This window comes from Oncorhynchus gorbuscha, linkage group LG03, assembly GCF_021184085.1.
Source record: "Oncorhynchus gorbuscha isolate QuinsamMale2020 ecotype Even-year linkage group LG03, OgorEven_v1.0, whole genome shotgun sequence".
NCBI lineage: Eukaryota > Metazoa > Chordata > Actinopteri > Salmoniformes > Salmonidae > Oncorhynchus > Oncorhynchus gorbuscha.
Window position 1 is genome coordinate 52,410,748 of NC_060175.1, and position 22,323 is coordinate 52,433,070.

Sequence of the window (22,323 nt, forward strand, 5' to 3'; positions counted from 1 at the left end):
CGTATTACTATGAGGATGTTTGATACCCAGTGGTGTAAAGTACTTAAGTAGTTTTTGGGGGGTATCTGTACTTCACTATTTATAATTTTGACAACTTTTACTTCACTACATATTCCTAAAGAAAATAATTATACTTTTTACTTAATACATTTTCACTAACACCCAAAAGTACTCGTTACATTTTGACAGGAAAATGGTCCAATTCACACACTTATCAAGAGAACATCCCTGGTCATCCCTCACGTAAAGCAGTTGAGAAATGATGATGCCTTGATATTATGGTGCAGACAGTTGACAGCCTGTCAAACGAAAAGCTGTCACCAATTATGTCACTACAATGAGGCATATCCTAAACCAAGTTTATATCACAGCAATTATGTCAATTCTGAATATCTTTAGGCCTATTTTGTAGTTTTTATATTTCCAAAATCTGCTTCAGTGAAAGCAAATCCTTGCCTGCAGCACCCAGAAGTGAACAGTAGGCGACCCGGAAGGTCTGAACTCCGACTGAAGGCAAGCAAAAGGAACATCTTATTATTTTATAAAATATCATTAAATCTACCATCGAGGTGTCAGGTTTGTATACATTTTTTCTCCTCTCTTGTGTGCAAATTTAAAAACGTTCGGCTGCATTGCTATTTTGAAAGCAGTTATCGCTACCATTTGAGTCGTCAAAAAGTTCAAATAAAAAAATACTAGCCATTACCAGAGCATATTTGAAAAGGACAACGTTCTAGTCATATTGTGCATAGCACACGGAAATGCGGCAGATGCGATGCAGTTATGCTACTATTCTGGAACTAAATTATGGATTTGCATAGCGAGAGAACCCAGTTGTCCATAACGCATTGCATTTTGCAAGGCATGATTGTTGTAGGAAGTGTCTCGTTTTTTTTCTTCCTCGAGCCGGGCTATTCAAACCTGCAAATCTAAGTAAACAATCATCCGAACACTTACGCTAATGCAAATAAATGGATTACAAATGTGCATGCATCGAGACACGTTTACTTTTTTTAGGCGAATTAGTACTGTACGTTTGGGATCTGCAGAATATGGCGTCCAGTCCTTATAAAAAATAAGACAGGCTGCCATTTTTGTTTTCCTTTTGTCTGAATTCTTTAAATAAAACTGTCTGAGAATGTGGGAGGCTGTGGAGCGAGGCACCAGGGGGGATCAGAGTTGCTCTGCAGTCAAAATGATCTTTATATGTTGTGTTATGTGTTAGCGTTTTAAGTTCTAAAGGTTTTTATTGTATTTTTGATCTGCAAATAGACGTAGACGTCCAGATAGAATAAGGAAAAGTTAAGTAGGCTAACTTTTGTTTTTAGTTCACAAGTCTAGACCTGCCTCAAGTGATTTGTCTACCCTTGTTATAGGCTGATAATTGAGTACTCATTTATTTTCTGTTTTAAGATAATGATTTATAGAGCAAATAATAGCCTATAGTATTCGTATTGCAAATATGACGTTGGGCTAATGTTGCACTATTGACCGAGGCTGACTATCTAATTTGCCGCTAATTGTCTGAAGATGGATAACCTGCAGCCTAATATTTTTAATTTCCTTAAACACGACTAGCCTATACATTTCGGTTTATGGGTTACAGTAATTTTAAAAATCGTACATCTGACTGGTTAGAAAGCAATAGACACCATTTTGAGAAACAGCAGTATTTGGGTTTTTATTGCGTAGGGGCATGATACAGAACGATACAATCACTGATATCGGTTCAAATGTACTTTAAATCTGCGGACACATTTCAGATAGCGGTTCTCACCACAGATGTTTTCAGCATGCAGCTATTTCTGCGGTGACTCAAATAGTTTCGGTGGTTCACTGTCTGTAGTTTAGGTGGCTATTTCACTGTCTGTAACAACTAATGCAAAATAGTGTAGTATTTCAATTGAAGACTTGATTCCTCAATACAATTGAAACTTGATTCAATATTGTATACTGTCACAAATGTGGGTTACATTTTTGTTGTTATTACATTTACATTTAAGTCATTTAGCAGACGCTCTTATCCAGAGCGACTTACAAATTGGTGCATTCACCTTATGACATCCAGTGGAACAGCCACTTTACAATAGTGCATCTAAATATTTTAAGGGGGGAGGGGGTGAGAAGGATTACTTTATCCTATCCTAGGTATTCCTTAAAGAGGTGGGGTTTCAGGTGTCTCCGGAAGGTGGTGATTGACTCCGCTGTCCTGGCGTCGTGAGGGAGTTTGTTCCACCATTGGGGAGCCAGAGCAGCGAACAGTTTTGACTGGGCTGAGCGGGAACTGTACTTCCTCAGTGGTAGGGAGGCGAGCAGGCCAGAGGTGGATGAACGCAGTGCCCTTATTTGGGTGTAGGGCCTGATCAGAGCCTGGAGGTACTGAGGTGCCGTTCCCCTCACAGCTCCGTAGGCAAGTACTAAAAAGTATTAATTTTTAGAATTATTATTAAAAGTATTAAAAAGTAATGTTGCTCTCCTTGAATAGGAACTTGAGCACTACTTATACATAATGGAAATCAAGCCATGTTTGCATGTGGGAAGGTAATGGGATACATTTGCTCCTTTGTTAAACATTTTTGCACTGGTCAACTCTTTGATGGTTGGCACATTTTACAGAGTGTGGCTGCAATCGGAATTTGGCATTATGGGGATTTCAAAGGGCTCAGTCAATAACAAGAGTGAAGTGTGTTCATTTCCCAACATTGATCCCGGGGACCCAAAGTGTAGAACTGTGTTGGATTTTACTCCAGCTGAGTATCAATAAGAAACAGTTAGTATATCAGATTAGCAACCTATTATCACCTATTCTCTCTGCAGGCTTAGTTACGTGGAAGAGTTAAGATTTAATCTATTTGATTGTCTTGCTAATTGAGTAATTGATTTAGATTGAAACCTGCACACAGAACATTCCGGGCACTGACTCTTTTTTTTATAGATCTTGCAGCTGGACCTGATCCAAGGCTTGATTCTCAACAATGTCCATGTTATCCCTGAAATAACCTTTTAAAAAGTCTGTCAGTTTAGTGTCGAGTTAAATGTGATTGATTTATTGAAAACAGTATACAGTCTTGGTTCTAGGGGTTGCCATGGCATAGACTGATTTTTTCCCCCTGTTTGATTGTTGATTATGGCAGTAATACATTTGTAGGCGTTACAGCCTCCGTCTGACAGGATGCTCTAAACTCCATCTCGAATACACAAAGGACTCTACTTTAATATAGTTTGACACTTTCCTCTGTTGCCTATGAAGATGTGTTGTTATTATCACCAACATCAAACATGGCATATCAAAGACAGAGACAGCCGTCATATGGGGGAGATGATCAACTCTCTAACTATATTCCGCTCTTGCCCAGGAGACTCAGAGTGCCTCCAGGAAGTGAAATGGACACCCTGTCGGCATGATTAGGGAAATATTTTCTGTGTTTTTGTTCATACGGCTGGACGTATCATTTTAGTTTCTTTTGGCTGATGCAAGTGGACTGTGTTACGCTGCTGCGAAGTCAAACAGACTTTAGAATGGTGGACTGTGCCAAAACACACAATGCAATATGTCATATAAAGAAATGAATAAGGCTTGAAGAGAGAAGCGATGGAAAGAAAGCCCACAGATCGCAGACATCTATGAGAGAGCAGCAGGCTCTACCATGGGACAAAGAGCAGCAATGCCACTTGCCCCAAATTCTTCCAAATGTGACTTTTTCCTAGAGAGATTGGAGTAAAAGCCTGTTCAATGACATTCACTCTTAATTGATTCAGTGGAACGTCAGGGATATAGGTTATTTTGTTCCCTATGAAAATATCGACAGTGGAGGCTACAGAAATACCATCTATTTTCAAACGCCTCAACCATCAAAGCAATTCTATCTTTAATCACAAAATAGGTATAGGGAACTGCCAATATGTGTGTTTCTTAACAAGCTATAGCTCCCATGTGATGTTATGGTGTTTATTTGGGGAGATGCCCATCATGCAGTGTGATGGTTAGAGTGTCTGCTGATGGAGAGGGAGAATAAACAAGGCCTCATGGGTATTTCCCTGCCTAATGACGGGATCCCTATTGAGTCACACATTTTATTTTATTTGAATCCTCTGCAAATTCTCAGCTGTCTTGTGGGGTGACGGTCGGGAAGTTGTGACTCAGAAAAGTGCGATTATTAAGCTCTATACTTAGCTACAGTGCGTGTGGAACTGGAACAACTTCCGTGGTGGACATGACGGCGGAAGAGGAGGGGAGAAAGTTAGAAAGTAGTTCCATTTACTTTGAACCGTGAGGCTAGAATACAATACATTTACAAACGTACGCCCAGTGTTTGGCAAGTGGCTAAATGGCCAGCATTAACTACATACGTCTATTGCAAGAAGTCTATTGGAGATTCAGCAACTATTTATGAACTCATTAAAGTTCTGAAGAATTGTGAGGCTGAATTAGCTGTGTTGTTGCTGTCATATCTCTTTATATGGACAGTGTGCAGAAGGTATTATTTACATCTGGTTTGTTTGTCACAGGATGGCTGAACCTCGTTTTAATAATCCCTACTTCTGGCCCCCACCACCCAACATGCCTGGCCAGGTGAGTACTGACTGTCTTAAGACTCTACCCTCACATTCAACAACAGGGTAGTTAGTATAAAAGAGGATGAGGAAGAAGATGATGATGGCGGACAGTAGACTGTGAAGATTGTCAATTATTATTCTAGGTGATGTAACATTGAGACCCAAGAGCAGTGAAAGGTATTTTGCCCGCTTGATTGTCATGCAAATGTCCATGTAAAGTATGCACTATTTTTTACGACTCACTTGAAGAGAGGACATAGATTACTGTTGATGTGCTTCGGGTACATTGTTGAGTTATTTTCCTGTGAGTCCATTGGAGGGAGCCAAAGCAGAACAAATGAATGTAAGCCCACACAGACGTTAACTAAGGACTGTTCTTCTGTCTCTGTGTGTTGTTGTCTCCCTGCTTTCAGCTGGATAACCTTGTGTTGATCAACAAGATCAAGGAACAGCTGATGGCTGAGAAGATCAGACCGCCCCACCTGCCGTCTTCCACAGTTCCCTCCCAACAGCAACTGCTGGGGAATCCTACACAGACAGAAGGTGGGCAGCATGTCCAGATGACAGTTGAGAAACTGCAGCAGATGCAACAAGAACTCCATGCCCACAACCCGTCCCATCCAGACATTGCCCTGCACGCCCGGCCAGCCTCCAGCTCTGTTGCAGGTACCCTGACCGCCCCCCACCTCCCTTCACCAGGCCAGGCTCCACTGTCCATTGACCATCACCACCACCACTCACACACTTCTATTCTCAGAGGCGGTTCAAATCAGAATGCGTCTCTACTGTATGTCTTGTGATCACACCCCCTCCCATCCTCCTCAATCTCATCAAGTGATTGGCACACATCCCCTCACTTTTTATAAATACTTTTTGTGTCACTTGTAATTACTGTAATAGGCCTACTTATAATCTTTTTCTATCGTTGATAGATGGATGGGGAAAATACTTGTTGAGCCTTGTATGAGCCAGGCTTTATATTTCCTGTTAATTTTCTATGGTAAGAGTTTTTTTTGTTGTAAATTCTGTGAATTTTCTGCACATCTCTAACAGGACGTATTCTTGGTGATGTAAACTTTAATCTGGATGATAAAACAGCTATAAAAGCTAGAGGATTGTGGGAAGACTGGCATTTGCGTCAAATCATAGACCAACCCTCTAGAACGAACCACCTGTCAGGTAATCACATGATTTTTTGACACAGTAATGCCCGTCTGGCACATAGGAGAGACTGGGGTTAGTTCAGCCAAAGGGGTAAGTTGAGCCATGCTTGTTTCTAGGAAACCATACACAAAATGTATAATTTGACCAAGGTCATCATTTCATGGAGTCTGTGAAGGAAGAAACCACATGGAAAAGGTGTTAAGCAAGTTAGGTCCAAAAAAAAAGATTTTCACCATGTCAAATTCATTTATTGTGTTAAGAGGTTTCATGATGCTTCTATCTAAATCAAAGTAGGTCATTTAAAAATAGTTCTATACATCAGTTGGGTGTCTCTATAAGCTACAATATGAGGTTCTAAACCTAGCATGAAAGTACATCCTTGTAACTGTGAGGGCTAATATAGTCAAAATGTTTGCCTTGGGGTAAGTACATTTACATTTACATTACATTTAAGTCATTTAGCAGACGCTCTTATCCAGAGCGACTTACAAATTAAGTTCAGCCAATGGCCATGGGGTTAGTTGGTTGAGCCAATGGCAAGTTGAGCAAATTGTAGCGTTTTCTTCCCAGGTGTAATGCAAGGCATATGAGGTAACAACAGGGCCTGGCCTGTGTTAGATGTTAAAAAGAAGTACAACATGTTTGTTAGGTGTTAAGCAAATGTTAAAATGTGCTTAAAATGATTTAAATGCAACAAAAATATCTTAAAATGATTAAAAGGCTAAAAAAAAGTTATTGTGATTGTGTTTGGGAAATAAAGATAGACCTGGTTTTAAGAAGGTAGTGGTAATATTTAATTAATTACAGAAATTGTAGGCATCTTTACTTACCCTGTCCCCCATCCGGAGTCATTCGTGCAAAGATGCCACTTTTTTTAGACAAGCTATGTTTTCATGAATTCAGATTATTTATAGGGATACACAACACCCTAAAATATATGTAGATATCTTTGTTAGAAATAATAGTATATTTCCCTTGACGGAGTGATGCTGAATGTAAAAAATGGCTCAACTTACCCAACTCCCCCCCCACATGGAAAGAGAGGCAGACTTCCATAGCCCATTCCAAGATTCCTGTACTGTTGGCGTTTAGACTAATCCAGGCCTCTCAAAATGTGACAGGACTTTTGGCGTATCAATGTGATTTCAAACTACTTCAGCCAACAACTAGGCACAAAGAGTTCTACTATGTTGAGCGAATAACTAAAAGGGAACATGTCAATAGTTAATTTTGAGCATTGTCTCTGAAAAAGTATGCACAATTTTAAGAAGTATACATGTAACTGACTGAATTCTTCTGTTGGAGATTAGTCATTACATAATTCTATAGTGATTATTTAGTTTGTGAGTCATTTTTACCTCTTGACTTGCCAGGTCTGCCACTTTCCTCTCGAATGGGCAACCATAACACCTCAGAGGCCGTCACTCTGACCACACCCAACTCCAATAGTCTGAGCCGACTAGGCGGAGCCCCCTCACCACATCATGTCCTCTCAGGCTTGGCCAGTGGCCCTGGGATGGAGCAAATCAAAAGTAACGGAGGCCTTGCTGGACTGCTGGGGCCCCCTCCCAAGATGGAGGGGCGAGGTCGTAAGAAGATAAAAGCTGAGAACGGTGGTGGCTCTCTGTTGATGGTGCCTTACCCCATCCTAGCCTCAGGCAACGACCAATCCTGCCACACCATCACCCCCAAACAGGGCAAATGCTACAGGCATGAGCACACATGAACCTTTTTACAGACTGCTACATGTTGATTATCCTCCAAATGTCTTACTGTCATATTGATTGCTTCCGGTGTCTTCCATGTGTGTGTTGTTTTGCGCAGGTGTAAATCGTGCCCGCTGACCTTCTTCTCCAAGTCAGACATGCAGATCCACTCCAAGTCCCACACAGAGGCCAAGCCTCACAAGTGTCCTCACTGCTCCAAATCCTTCGCCAACGCATCCTACCTGGCCCAGCACCTCCGCATACACCTGGGCGTCAAACCTTATCACTGCTCCTACTGCGAGAAATGCTTCCGCCAGCTTTCCCACCTGCAGCAGCACACCAGGTCAAATCATGGATTAATTTGATCATCAGTTTAATACTGTTTTCATGTACTCACCGGTGTAGTGATGATGATGATGTATCTTTCCCAGAACCCCAAAGTCATGTGTGTACTACGCTTTTAAAGTGTATTTACAGTACTGTTAATTATTTGCCTTCATAGATTATACATTTAAAAAAAAAAATATATATATATAATTTTTAAAAACTTTTTATATATACTTTTACCTTTATTTATCTAGGCAAGTCAGTTAAGAAGACATTTTTTATTCACAATGAAGGCCTAGGAACAGTGGGTTAACTGCCTTGTTCAGGGGCAGAACGACAGGTTTTTACCTTGTCAGCTCGGGGATTCGATCTAGCAACCTTTCGGTTACTGGCCCAACGCTTCAACCACTAGGTTACCTGCCGCCCCGCTCCTTAAAAGCAGCCGAACTGGCTGTGATTGGGAACGATTCCCATAAATAGCCCTACAAATACAAATTGGTATTTTTCCACTCATCTGCTAAGATATTTTTTGGTATTTCCTCACATAGTTTATAATTTGACTCATGAAGTTATCTTAGCAAATATGTCACCGTTTAGTATGTTTTTAATTGCATAAACATATCACCAATCAATCAGGAGGATAGGCCTATTACGCATTCAAAAGTACCATTTTGATCATCCGTAGGTAAACATAATAAACACTAAAAATAATCAATTTAAAGTCGGCCGATACTTCTACAATCTACGTCTAGGCCTGTCAAGCAATCCCTTGTGTATGAAGAATGTCCATCACCCAAAGAACTCCCAGGCAACTTGACACAACTATGGGAAGCATTGGAGTTGAGCGTGGAAAAACCCAGCAGTCTTGCAGTTATAGATTAAGAAAACGGTGCACCTAGCACCTACTAACATACCCCGTTCAAAGGCACTTAAATCTTTTCTCTTGCCCATTCACCCTCTTAATGGCATACATACACAATACATGTCTCAATTGTTTCAAGGCATAAAAATCATTCTTTAACCTGCCTTCTCCCCTTCATCTAAACTGATTGAAGTGGATTTAACAAGTGACATCAATAAGAGATCATAGCTTTCACCTGGATTCACCTGGTCAGTCTGTCATGGAAAGAGCAGGTGTTCTTAATGTTTTGTACACTCAGTGTATACAGTTGAAGTCGGAAGTTTACAAACATTTTAGTCAAATAGATGTATTTCGCAATTCCTGACATTTAATCCTTGTAAAAAATCCCCTGTCTTAAGTCAGTTAGGATCACCACTGTATTTTAAGAATGTGAAATGTCAGAATAATAGTAGTCAGAATAATAGTAGAGCGAATGATTTATTTCAGCTTTTATTTCTTTCATCACATTCCCAGTGGGTCAGGAGTTTACATTACATCAATTTAGTATTTGGTAGCATTGCCTTTAAATTTTTTAACTTGGGCCAAATGTTTTGGGTAGCCTTCCACAAGCTTCCCACAATAAGTTGGGTGAATTTTGGCTCATTCCTCCTGACAGAGCTGGTGTAACTGAGTCAGGTTTGTAGGCCTATAGAGTACCAGTTTTTCAGTTCTGCCCACAAATGTTCTATAGGATTGAGGTCAGGGCTTTGTGATGGCCACTCCAATACCTTGACTGTTATCCTTGAGCCATTTTGCCACAACTCTGGAAGTGTATGGAAACTTCTGACCCACTGGAATTGTGATACAGTGAATTACAAGTGAAATAATCTGTCTGTAAACAATTGTTGGAAAAATGACTTGTGCCATGCATAAAGTAGATGTCCTAACCGACTTGCCAAAACTATAGTTTGATAACAAGACACTTGTGGAGTGGTTGAAAAAGGAGTTTTAATGACTCCAACCTAAGTGTATGTAAACTTCCAACTTCAACTGTATATATTAAGATATTTTCTGACTATATTGAACCGACAGAGAGGCTTACAAAAGGGAAAGATAGAGTGGGGTTGTGTCAAAGGGCAGTAGGCCAGATTTATTTCCTATGTCGACACCATAGACAAGTGTGCCGGAGCTTCATTAAATCTCCTCTTTACTATATCTTTTACAGGATTCACACTGGAGATCGGCCCTATAAATGTGCCCATACAGGTTGTGAAAAAGCCTTCACTCAGCTCTCCAATCTGCAGGTATGAACTGGACTGGGTTTTCAGTTAACCTCATGCTTGGTCTTTTAATAAACATCCTGTTCTTTTAACCACACCTCTTGCTCCCCGGGCCAAAAAATTTCCATCAACCTACACACACACACACACACACACATCAAACCTGTTCTAGTTTTCAGTCAGTTAACTTCTGTAAAATGTACTATGGGGAAGTCACGCACTTGCGACTTCGGTTGAAGAACAATTACGCCTGACAAATCTGATAAGCGTAAGGCTAGGCTTTATTCCTTCAGTTACACCGCTCTTCACCTCGGTGGGAACAGGAACAATTTTAGCATGAATCACACTACTAAAATAAACAATTGGAACAAATGTATTTTGACACATACCCCGATTGCAACAGGTGTAGACTTCACAGTGAAATGTTTACTTACGAGCCCTTTCCCAACAATGCAGAGTTTAAAAAGTAAGAACATTTAGCAAAATAAGTAAATAGAAACACATAAAATAACAATAACGAGACTATATACAAGGAGTACCGGTACTGAACAAATGTGCAGGGGTATGAGGTAGTTGAGGAAATTGAAGTAGTATGTACAGTACCAGTCAAAGTGTTGTCTACCAAGATGGCATAGCAGTTCAGACGTCTTTTGTCCTCGTCTTGTCGTGTCCCGTATATATATATATATATATATATATATATATATATATATATATATTTACAACTTTTTTCACATACATTTTATTTTTATTTTCCATCAACTCATCTTCAAAACACTCCTGCAACCCGCCTCACCAATTTATATTTATAAAAAAGTATTATTTACCTCAAATCTGTAATCCTCCAAGAAGCTAGCCAGAGACTAGCCAGAAGCTAGCCCAGAAGCTAATCCAGAAGCTAATCAGAAGCTAGTTAGCTTCTTTACTGGCAAATCGTTAGTATTCAGCTAACCACGGTTTGTGGTCATCAGCTATCCTTTAGCTCGAAAATCTTATCGCCGTACAAAGGAACGGAACATACCGGACCAATTTTTCTCTCCATGTCCCTGGATTTCAACTGCTCTCTGGACATTCATACCTGGATCTCGCAGCTAGCTAGCTGCTATCCGTGTGACTATCGGCTTTCGTCGATTCCGGAGCAAACTTCAATTATTCCGGAGCTAGCCAGCTCCGTCAATCACTCCTGAGTTCCATCAATCACCCCTGGGCTGCAGTCACCTATCCGGACCCGTTTTACTGCCTACGCGGAGCCCCACTGGGCCTTCACAACTGGACTGCCTGACGCTATCTACCCGAAGGAGTTATCCGGCTGGCTCCTCCGTCGCGACGTTACCTGAACGCCCATCTGCGGCCTGCTAACCGTTAGCTCTCTTACCGGCTCCTATCTGAATAGACAATCGGACAATGTATTTATTTTTATTATTATTATGTTTTCTTCTTGGGCCTCTATAACTATATCTATTGTTTTTATTTTTGTTGTTGTGTGATTTGGATTAATCCCATCTACCACACGGAACCCCACTAATCTATTGACGGAATGCAAGAGGTGGCTAATAACAGACCTCCATCCTATGCTAGCTTGCTACCGATGGCCTGGCTAGCTGTCTAAATCGCCGTGACCCCCAACCAACCTCTCCACTCACTGGACCCTTTTGATCACTCGACTAAGCATGCCTCTCATTAATGTCAATATGTCTTGTCCATTGCTGTTCTGGTTAGTGTTTATTGGCTTATTTCACTGTAGAGCCTCTAGTCCTGCTCACTATACCTTATCCAACCTATTAGTTCCACCACCCACACATGCAATGACATCTCCTGGTTTCAATGATGTTTCTAGAGACAATATCTCTCTCTTTATCACTCAATACCTAGGTTTACCTCCACTGTATTCACATCCTACCATACCTTTGTCTGTACATTATACCTTGATGCTATTTTATCACCCCCAGAAACCTCCTTTTACTCTCTGTTCCAGACGTTCTAGACGACCAATTCTTATTGCTTTTAGCCGCACCCTTATTCTACTCCTCCTATGTTCCTCTGGCGATGTAGAGGTGAATCCAGGCCCTGCAGTGCCTAGCTCCACTCCTATTCCCCAGGCGCTCTCTTTTGACGACTTCTGTAACCGTAATAGCCTTGGTTTCATGCATGTTAACATTAGAAGCCTCCTCCGTAAGTTTGTTTTATTCACTGCTTTAGCACACTCTGCCAACTCGGATGTTCTAGCTGTGTCTGAATCCTGGCTTAGGAAGACCACCAAAAATTCTGAAATTTGAATTCCAAACTACAACATTTTCAGACAAGATAGAACTGCCAAAGTGGGCGGTGTTGCAATCTACTGCAAATATAGCATGCAGAGTTCTGTCCTACTATCCAGGTCTGTACCCAAACAATTTGAACTTCTACTTTTAAAAATCCACCTCTCTAAAAACAAGTCTCTCACCGTTGCCGCCTGCTATAGACCACCCTCTGCCCCCAGCTGTGCTCTGGACACCATATGTGAACTGATTGCCCCCCATCTATCTTCAGAGCTTGTGCTGCTAGGCGACCTAAACTGGAACATGCTTAACACCCTAGCCATCCTACAATCTAAACTTGATGCCATCAATCTCACACAAATTATCAATGAACCTACCAGGTACCTCCCCAAAGCCTTAAACACGGGCACCCTCATAGATATCATCCTAACCAACTTCCCCTCTAAATACACCTCTGCTGTCTTCAACCAAGATCTCAGCGATCACTGCCTCATTGCCTGCACCCGTAATGGGTCAGCTGTCAAATGACCTCCACTCATCACTGTAAAACGCTCCCTGAAACACTTCAGCGAGCAGGCCTTTCTAATCGACCTGGCCGGGGTATCCTGGAAGGATATTGATCTCATCCCGTCAGTAGAGGATGCCTGGATATTTTTTTTAAATGCCTTCCTAACCATCTTAAATAAATATGCCCCATTCAAGAAATTTAGAACCAGGGACAGATATAGCCCTTGGTTCTCCCCAGACCTGACTGCCCTTAACCAACACAAAAACATCCTATGGCGTTCTGCATTAGCATCGAACAGCCCCCGTGATATGCAGCTGTTCAGGGAAGCTACAAACCATTATACACAGGCAGATAGAAAAACCAAGGCTAGCTTTTTCAAGCAGAAATTTGCTTCATGCAACACTAACTCAAAAAAGTTCTGGGACACTGTAAAGTCCATGGAGAATAAGAACACCTCCTCCCAGCTGCCCACTGCGCTGAAGATAGGAAACACTGTCACCACTGATAAATCCACCATAATTGAGAATTTCAATAAGCATTTTTCTACGGCTGGCCATGCTTTCCACCTGGCTACTCCTACCCCGGTCAACAACACTGCACCCCAAACAGCAACTCGCCCAAGCCTTCCCCATTTCTCCTTCTCCCAAATCCGTTCAGCTGATGTTCTGAAAGAGCTGCAAAATCTGGACCCCTACAAATCAGCCGGGCTAGACAATCTGGACCCTTTCTTTCTAAAATTATCTGCCGAAATTGTTGCCACCCTTATTACTAGCCTGTTCAACCTCTCTTTCGTGTCGTCTGAGATTCCCAAAGATTGGAAAGCAGCTGCGGTCATCCCCCTCTTCAAAGGGGGGGACACTCTCACCCAAACTGCTACAGACCTATATCTATCCTACCATGCCTTTCTAAGGTCTTCAAAAGCCAAGTCAACAAACAGATTACCGACCATTTCGAATCTCACCATACCTTCTCTGCTATGCAATCTGGTTTCAGAGCTGGTCATGGGTGCACCTCAGCCACGCTCAAGGTCCTAAACGATATCTTAACCGCCATCGATAAGAAACATTACTGTGCAGCCGTATTCATTGATCTGGTCAAGGCTTTCGACTCTGTCAATCACCACATCCTCATCGGCAGACTCGGCAGCCTTGGTTTCTCAAATGATTGCCTCGCCTGGTTCACCAACTAGTTCTCTGATAGAGTTCAGTGTGTCAAATCGGAGGGTCTGCTGTCCGGACCTCTGGCAGTCTCTATGGGGGTGCCACAGGGTACAATTCTTGGACCGACTCTCTTCTCGGTATACATCAATGAGGTCGCTCTTGCTGCTGGTGAGTCTCTGATCCACCTCTACGCAGACGCCACCATTCTGTATACTTCTGGCCCTTCTTTGGACACTGTGTTAACAACCCTCCAGGCAAGCTTCAATGCCATACAACTCTCCTTCCGTGGCCTCCAATTTCTCTTAAATACAAGTAAAACTAAATGCATGCTCTTCAACCGATCGCTACCTGCACCTACCCGCCTGTCCAACATCACTACTCTGGACGGCTCTGACTTAGAATACGTGGACAACTACAAATACTTAGGTGTCTGGTTAGACTGTAAACTCTCCTTCCAGACCCATATCAAACATCTCCAATCCAAAGTTTAATCTAGAATTGGCTTCCTATTTCGCAACAAAGCATCCTTCACTCATGCTGCCAAACATACCCTTGTAAAACTGACCATCCTACCAATCCTCGACTTTGGCGATGTCATTTACAAAATAGCCTCCAATACCCTACTCAACAAATTGGATGCAGTCTATCACAGTGCAATCCGTTTTGTCACCAAAGCCCCATATACTACCCACCATTGCGACCTGTACGCTCTCGTTGGCTGGCCCTCGCTTCATACTCGTCACCAAATCCACTGGCTCCATGTCATCTACAAGACCCTACTAGGTAAAGTCCCCCCTTATCTCAGCGCGCTGGTCATCATAGCATCTCCCACCTGTAGCACACGCTCCAGCAGGTATATCTCTCTAGTCTCCCTCAAAACCAATTCTTTCTTTGGCCGCCTCTCCTTCCAGTTCTCTGCTGCCAATGACTGGAACGAACTACAAAAATCTCTGAAACTGGAAACACTTATCTCCCTCACTAGCTTTAAGCACCAACTGTCAGAGCAGCTCACAGATTACTGCACCTGTACATAGCCCACCTATAATTTAGCCCAAACAACCTCTTTCCCAACTGTATTTTATTTATTTATTTATTTTGCTCCTTTGCACCCCATTATTTTTATTTCTACTTTGCACATTCTTCCATTGCAAAACTACCATTCCAGTGTTTTACTTGCTATATTGTATTTACTTTGCCACCATGGCCTTTTTTGCCTTTACCTCCCTTCTCACCTCATTTGCTCACCTTGTATATAGACTTGTTTATACTGTATTATTGACTGTATGTTTGTTTTACTCCATGTGTAACTCTGTGTCGTTGTATCTGTCAAACTGCTTTGCTTTATCTTGGCCAGGTCCCAATTGTAAATAAGAACTTGTTCTCAACTTGCCTACCTGGTTAAATAAAGGTGAAATAAAAAAAATAAAAAAAAGGTTTGGACACACCTACTCATTCAAGGGTTTTTCTTTATTTTGACTATTTTCTACATTGTAGAATAATAGTGAAGACATCAAAACTATGAAATAACACATATGGAATAATGTAGTCACCAAAAAGTGTTTTATATTTGAGATTCTTCAAAGTAGCCACCCGTTGTCTTGATGACAGCTTTGCACACTCCTGACTGTTTGGCCCCGCGCTGCCTGTTCCTCGTAAAGAGTAAAAAGTGGTATTAAATTGAAGGAATGAATCCGAGCCTCACACTTATCTCCTGTGGAAGGTGGGGCTTCCAGCGAGGAACGGATTGCATTGGCCTTGTCACGTATTTCGCCGTCCTAACGTAGTCTTCACTAGTCTTCACTAGCCAGCTAGCTAACGTCCACTGATTAGCTGCACTGGAGAAACTGTTACACTCAACTGAACGACTTGATTAGTTTAGTGTCAGCTAGCTACATAGCTGTCTTTGCTGTCTTCGTATCATCGTATCATCGTATCCAAGATAATTGTGTTGTTTAGGTTTAGAGTGTGTAGTCTTAGAGTGATTATCTTAATTTACCGAGGTTAGCTAGCCAGCTATTTGTCGTCCTTAACGTAGGTGACTCTGCTAGCTAGCCAACAGCTAGCCAACGCTAGCCAACGTCTTCTGTATAGAACTCAACTACCCGGTCGCATTCACAGGTTGTATCACATTTTCACTTCATTTTCATTACAGTACAACGGTTTGATTTGTTTGATCGTAGCTAGCTACTTAGCTAGCTACATAGCCGTCTTTGTATCAAAGATAATTGTGTAGTCTAGAGCGATTTTCTAGGTTCGCTAGCCATCTATTGTCGTTCTTTTAACGCAACGTAACGTAAACAACACTGCTAGCTAGCCTGCTAGCCCCCGAATAGCAACACTGCAGAAACTATTACACTCAACGGAACGACTTGATTAGTGTAGTGTCAACAACGCACCCACTGCCAGCTGGCCTACTTCAGCAGTACTGTATCATTTTAATCATTTTAGTCAATAAGATTCTTGCTACGTAGCTTAACTTTCTGAACATTCGAGACGTGTAGTCCACTTGTCATTCCAATCTCCTTTGCATTAGCGTAGCCTCTTCTGTAGCCTGTCAACTATGTGTCGGTTTATCCCTGTTCTCTCCTCTCTGCACAGACCATACAAACGCTCCTCACCGCGTGGCCGCGGCCACCCTACTCTGGTGGTCCCAGCGCGCACGACCCACGTGGAGTTCCAGGTCTCCGGTAGCCTCTGGAACTGCCAATCTGCGGTCAACAAGGCAGAGTTCATCTCAGCCCATGCCTCCCTCCAGTCCCTCGACTTCTTGGCCCTGACGGAAACATGGATCACCACAGACAACACTGCTACTCCTACTGCTCTCTCTTCGTCCGCCCACGTGTTCTCGCACACCCCGAGAGCGTCTGGTCAGCGGGGTGGTGGCACCGGGATCCTCATCTCTCCCAAGTGGTCATTCTCTCTTTCTCCCCTTACCCATCTGTCTATCGCCTCCTTTGAATTCCATGCTGTCACAGTCACTAGCCCTTTCAAGCTTAACATCCTTATCATTTATCGCCCTCCAGGTTCCCTCGGAGAGTTCATCAATGAGCTTGATGCCTTGATAAGCTCCTTTCCTGAGGACGGCTCACCTCTCACAGTTCTGGGCGACTTTAACCTCCCCACGTCTACCTTTGACTCTTTCCTCTCTGCCTCCTTCTTTCCACTCCTCTCCTCTTTTGACCTCACCTTCTCACCTTCCCCCCTACTCACAAGGCAGGCAATACGCTCGACCTCATCTTTACTAGATGCTGTTCTTCCACTAACCTCATTGCAACTCCCCTCCAAGTCTCCGACCACTGCCTTGTATCCTTTTCCCTCTCGCTCTCATCCAACACCTCCCACACTGCCCCTACTCGGATGGTATCGCGCCGTCCCAACCTTCGCTCTCTCTCCCCCGCTACTCTCTCCTCTTCCATCCTATCATCTCTTCCCTCCGCTCAAACCTTCTCCCACCTATCTCCTGATTCTGCCTCCTCAACCCTCCTCTCCTCCCTCTCTGCATCCCTTGACTCTCTATGTCCCCTATCCTCCAGGCCGGCTCGGTCCTCCCCTCCCGCTCCGTGGCTCGATGACTCATTGCGAGCTCACAGAACAGGGCTCCGGGCAGCCGAGCGGAAATGGAGGAAAACTCGCCTCCCTGCGGACCTGGCATCCTTTCACTCCCTCCTCTCTACATTTTCCTCCTCTGTCTCTGCTGCTAAAGCCACTTTCTACCACGCTAAATTCCAAGCTTCTGCCTCTAACCCTAGGAAGCTCTTTGCCACCTTCTCCTCCCTCCTGAATCCTCCGCCCCCTCCCCCCTCCTCCCTCTCTGCAGATGACTTCGTCAACCATTTTGAAAAGAAGGTCGACGACATCCGATCCTCGTTTGCTAAGTCAAACGACACCGCTGGTTCTGCTCACACTGCCCTACCCTATGCTCTGACCTCTTTCTCCCCTCTCTCTCCAGATGAAATCTCGCGTCTTGTGACGGCCGGCCGCCCAACAACCTGCCCGCTTGACCCTATCCCCTCCTCTCTTCTCCAGACCATTTCCGGAGACCTTCTCCCTTACCTCACCTCGCTCATCAACTCATCCCTGACCGTTGGCTACGTCCCTTCCGTCTTCAAGAGAGCGAGAGTTGCACCCCTTCTGAAAAAACCTACACTCGATCCCTCCGATGTCAACAATTACAGACCAGTATCCCTTCTTTCTTTTCTCTCCAAAACTCTTGAACGTGCCGTCCTTGGCCAGCTCTCCCGCTATCTCTCTCTGAATGACCTTCTTGATCCAAATCAGTCAGGTTTCAAGACTAGTCATTCAACTGAGACTGCTCTCCTCTGTATCACGGAGGCGCTCCGCACTGCTAAAGCTAACTCTCCTCTCCTCTGCTCTCATCCTTCTAGATCTATCGGCTGCCTTCGATACTGTGAACCATCAGATCCTCCTCTCCACCCTCTCCGAGTTGGGCATCTCCGGCGCGGCCCACGCTTGGATTGCGTCCTACCTGACAGGTCGCTCCTACCAGGTGGCGTGGCGAGAATCTGTCTCCTCACCACGCGCTCTCACCACTGGTGTCCCCCAGGGCTCTGTTCTTGGCCCTCTCCTATTCTCGCTATACACCAAGTCACTTGGCTCTGTCATAACCTCACATGGTCTCTCTTATCATTGCTATGCAGACGACACACAATTAATCTTCTCCTTTCCCCCTTCTGATGACCAGGTGGCGAATCGCATCTCTGCATGTCTGGCAGACATATCAGTGTGGATGACGGATCACCACCTCAAGCTGAACCTCGGCAAGACGGAGCTGCTCTTCCTCCCGGGGAAGGACTGCCCGTTCCATGATCTCGCCATCACGGTTGACAACTCCACTGTGTCCTCCTCCCAGAGCGCCAAGAACCTTGGTGTGATCCTGGACAACACCCTGTCGTTCTCAACTAACATCAAGGCGGTGGCCCGTTCCTGTAGGTTCATGCTCTACAACATCCGCAGAGTACGACCCTGCCTCACACAGGAAGCGGCGCAGGTCCTAATCCAGGCACTTGTCATCTCCCGTCTGGATTACTGCAACTCGCTGTTGGCTGGGCTCCCTGCCTGTGCCATTAAACCCCTTCAACTCATCCAGAACGCCGCAGCCCGTCTGGTGTTCAACCTTCCCAAGTTCTCTCACGTCACCCCGCTCCTCCGTTCTCTCCACTGGCTTCCAGTTGAAGCTCGCATCCGCTACAAGACCATGGTGCTTGCCTACGGAGCTGTGAGGGGAACGGCACCTCAGTACCTCCAGGCTCTGATCAGGCCCTACACCCAAACAAGGGCACTGCGTTCATCCACCTCTGGCCTGCTCGCCTCCCTACCACTGAGGAAGTACAGCTCCCGCTCAGCCCAGTCAAAACTGTTCGCTGCCCTGGCCCCCCAATGGTGGAACAAACTCCCTCACGACGCCAGGACAGCGGAGTCAATCACCACCTTCCGGAGACACCTGAAACCCCACCTCTTTAAGGAATACCTAGGATAGGTTAAGTAATCCCTCTCACCCCACCCCCCCCCTAAGTTTTAGATGCACTATTGTTAAGTGACTGTCCCACTGGATGTCATAAGGTGAATGCACCAATTTGTAAGTCGCTCTGGATAAGAGCGTCTGCTAAATGACTTAAATGTAAATGTAAATGTAGATCCTTCAACCGAAGGATTTTGTCCCAGAGAAGGCAATAAACATATCAAATCAACATACTCACAGACAACAATGATATTCATTCTTCTTATATTTCACACACATGCTATTATACCTGAAAATATTGACAACCTTTGGAAATAATTGTTATTTTATGTTTTAAGTTATTGGATTTTCAGCATGATTTTCCTCTATTCCCACCTCTCAGAATTCTGGTCAGATGATGGCCGGAAGTTTGACAGGAAGTGCATTTGTAGCAAGATAAAGTTTCCCTACCCTGAAAGTCTATATAGGTCTTTGAATCGTGTAATGTGATCACTGTGTCCTTCTGTTTCCCTGCCTCAGTCTCATCAGAGACAGCACAACAAAGACAAGCCCTACAAGTGTCCGAACTGCTACCGTGCCTACTCGGACTCTGCCTCACTGCAGATCCACTTGTCTGCGCATGCCATCAAAAACGCCAAGGCCTACTGCTGCAGCATGTGTGGCAGAGCCTACACCTCAGTGAGTAGGCTATGCGGCAGCATGAGCTGATGTTTTCACAGGATGTGGGCAAACATGCTCAATGTCGTTAGCGACAGAGTCCTAGTGTTGTTTCTTAATTCTCAGTCAATATATAAATAGTATTGGTACTGTAGCTCATCGCTCTTTTAAAAATTACACTTTTGGGGAAGCATTCATACCTCGTTGTCTACTGAAGCTTGGTGTTAACTGAACCTTTATTTGATGTTTGTCCTCAGGAGACCTACCTTATGAAGCACATGTCCAAACACACGGTGGTGGAACACCTGGTGAGCCATCACTCTCCACAGAGGACGGAGTCTCCCAGTATCCCCATACGGATCTCCCTCATCTGAGCACTTCGCCCTGACACCCTACCCTGACACCCTACCCCTGACACACTACACCTGACACCCTAACCCTGACACCCTACCTTGACACCCTACCCCTGACACCCTACCCCTGACACCCTACCCCTGACACCCTACCCCTGACACCCTACCCTTGACACCCTACCCCTGACACCCTACTCCTGACACCCTGACCTGACACCCTACCCCTGACACCCTACCCCTGACACCCCTGTAAGGTCACACCCCTCCACTTAAGCGTAATCAATCCCAGATATTGGCTTTTATTTGTTTGTTTGTATACCCCATGTGGGTTTCAAAAATGGGTCAAACTGTATTTGTACCTTATCAAGGGGTAGACTTTTTTTCTGTCATCTATATGGTGTGATTGGGAAATGTTTGGGACATCCAAAGATGATTTTACAGCACTTTCAGGCCTCATAGTATTGGCCAAAAAGGTTTTTAGTCTACTAAGACAATAAAAGGCATTGCTCCAGGCAGCTAAAAAGTTCACCATAGGTGTTATAATGCATTAAAGGACCACTCCTATGTTTTTCTATATTGTCCTTTTCTCTCTTTACGCTTTGCTAAAGTATATTTACATTGGGAACTTTACCTTCCTTTTGGTTAGGTCAACTAAATCATGTATCCAAGCATTTTTTTGTTCCCACGCCTAATGTCAATGTTTGCATCACTTTTGTTACTTAAAAAGGAATTGTTCTCATGTAAGCTTTATAACGCTTAAGTATGTCTTTTAGACAACAATGCACACAAAAGGCTTTCAAAATGGAGGGCCAATACCTATGTTTTATTGTTGTAGTTTTCATCGTGTTAATATTATTGTCCCTGGTATTAAAAAGGACTGCTTATGGCAATCCTGAAAAGCACCAAAATATATTTTGAATCTGATGTTGGTATTTGTAGAAACTCAGCATGTAAGAGTAAAAATATTTTGGTGACGTATTGAAGAAATGTAGCACAAAGAATTGTCCATAATGGAACTGACATATTTGTTGGTTCAAGCCATTCCAGTACCTGACAGATTTTCAACAAGATTTGAATGGAGGCAGACAACTCATTTCAAATCGAAATGTATGAAATATCTTAACACACATTCCATTATATGTAACATTTCAATGTGACTCGATTGAACCCTCTACCATGTGTCATGCTGTGGTCAATTACATGCATGAGCTCTGCCTGTGTGCAGCAAAGAATTGTTTGCCGACGTAGATGAGGAAGGGGTCTCCTCATATTTCCTTTTATCTTACCTATGAAATAGGAATGGAAAGTACAAATACGAGAATCCACAGGTTTGAAACCAAATGAATGTAATCCTTCTTAATTTGTATATTTTCCCCGTGTCTGCCAGTGATGGATATGGTGTGCTGTCTGGTAGAAGATGGCAGAGCACATTACAAAATGTGATACCTCCTGGCCTTTCATTGGTTAACACCGGTGAAGCTCTTTGCGAAGAACAACATGTGCTGCCTCCTCACTGTCTCCTTTTCTATTGAGTGATTATTTGTACATATATTCTGCATCTATGTCCTGCAGGTTATTTTATGCCCTTTAATGTTTAAATTGAAAATGAGTAAATTCCTGTTTTGGGTGTCCCATGAAATATGTATAGATATCTTTATGTACAAAAAGACCTCCTTGTGTCTTGTAATCATTTTGCTCTCATGTCTAAATATGAATGATTAACATTTTGTTAATTTTATACGCATTTAAGCCTTAACTTGTATCATTGTATTACATTTTATTTGTCCCATATTGATGCCTCTCTGTACCCAGTGTTTTATGCATTTTATTTCACAGCATGGAATATACTGTAAATAAACTATATTAACTGTTAATCCCTTTTCTATAGTAAATGATTATATAGGTCTAGCTATTATTACAAAAATCATTGTTTCGTTTGTCATGCATTGTGGTACCATGTCCACATTACACGCAGTCAAGACTTGAATTGACTTTGTGTAAGAATGAGCAAAAAATAAAACTATTCAAATGTT

At 43.3% G+C, this 22,323-nt stretch overlaps 1 protein-coding gene across 1 annotated transcript; it reads left to right on the forward strand.

The window, feature by feature from the left end:
- Positions 1-445: 445 nt before the first annotated feature.
- Positions 446-22,323, forward strand: znf362a (zinc finger protein 362a). Its single transcript, XM_046342890.1, has 9 exons — positions 446-576; positions 4,510-4,573; positions 4,971-5,223; positions 5,611-5,736; positions 7,095-7,431; positions 7,546-7,770; positions 9,821-9,899; positions 19,800-19,958; positions 20,195-22,323. The coding sequence occupies exons 2-9, from the start codon at positions 4,511-4,513 to the stop codon at positions 20,309-20,311; spliced, it is 1,359 nt and encodes a 452-aa protein (XP_046198846.1). The 5' UTR covers positions 446-576; position 4,510; the 3' UTR covers positions 20,312-22,323.

What these genes read in the sequence shown, in the direction of transcription:
- znf362a (XM_046342890.1), top strand. Translation starts at nt 4,511, where the DNA reads ATGGCTGAACCTCGTTTTAATAATCCCTACTTCTGGCCCCCACCACCC. An exon ending in CACCCAACATGCCTGGCCAG is followed by an intron (nt 4,574 to 4,970) that starts GTGAGTACTGAC and finishes CCCTGCTTTCAG; the next exon opens with CTGGATAACCTTGTGTTGAT. An exon ending in CTCAGCTCTCCAATCTGCAG is followed by an intron (nt 9,900 to 19,799) that starts GTATGAACTGGA and finishes TCCCTGCCTCAG; the next exon opens with TCTCATCAGAGACAGCACAA.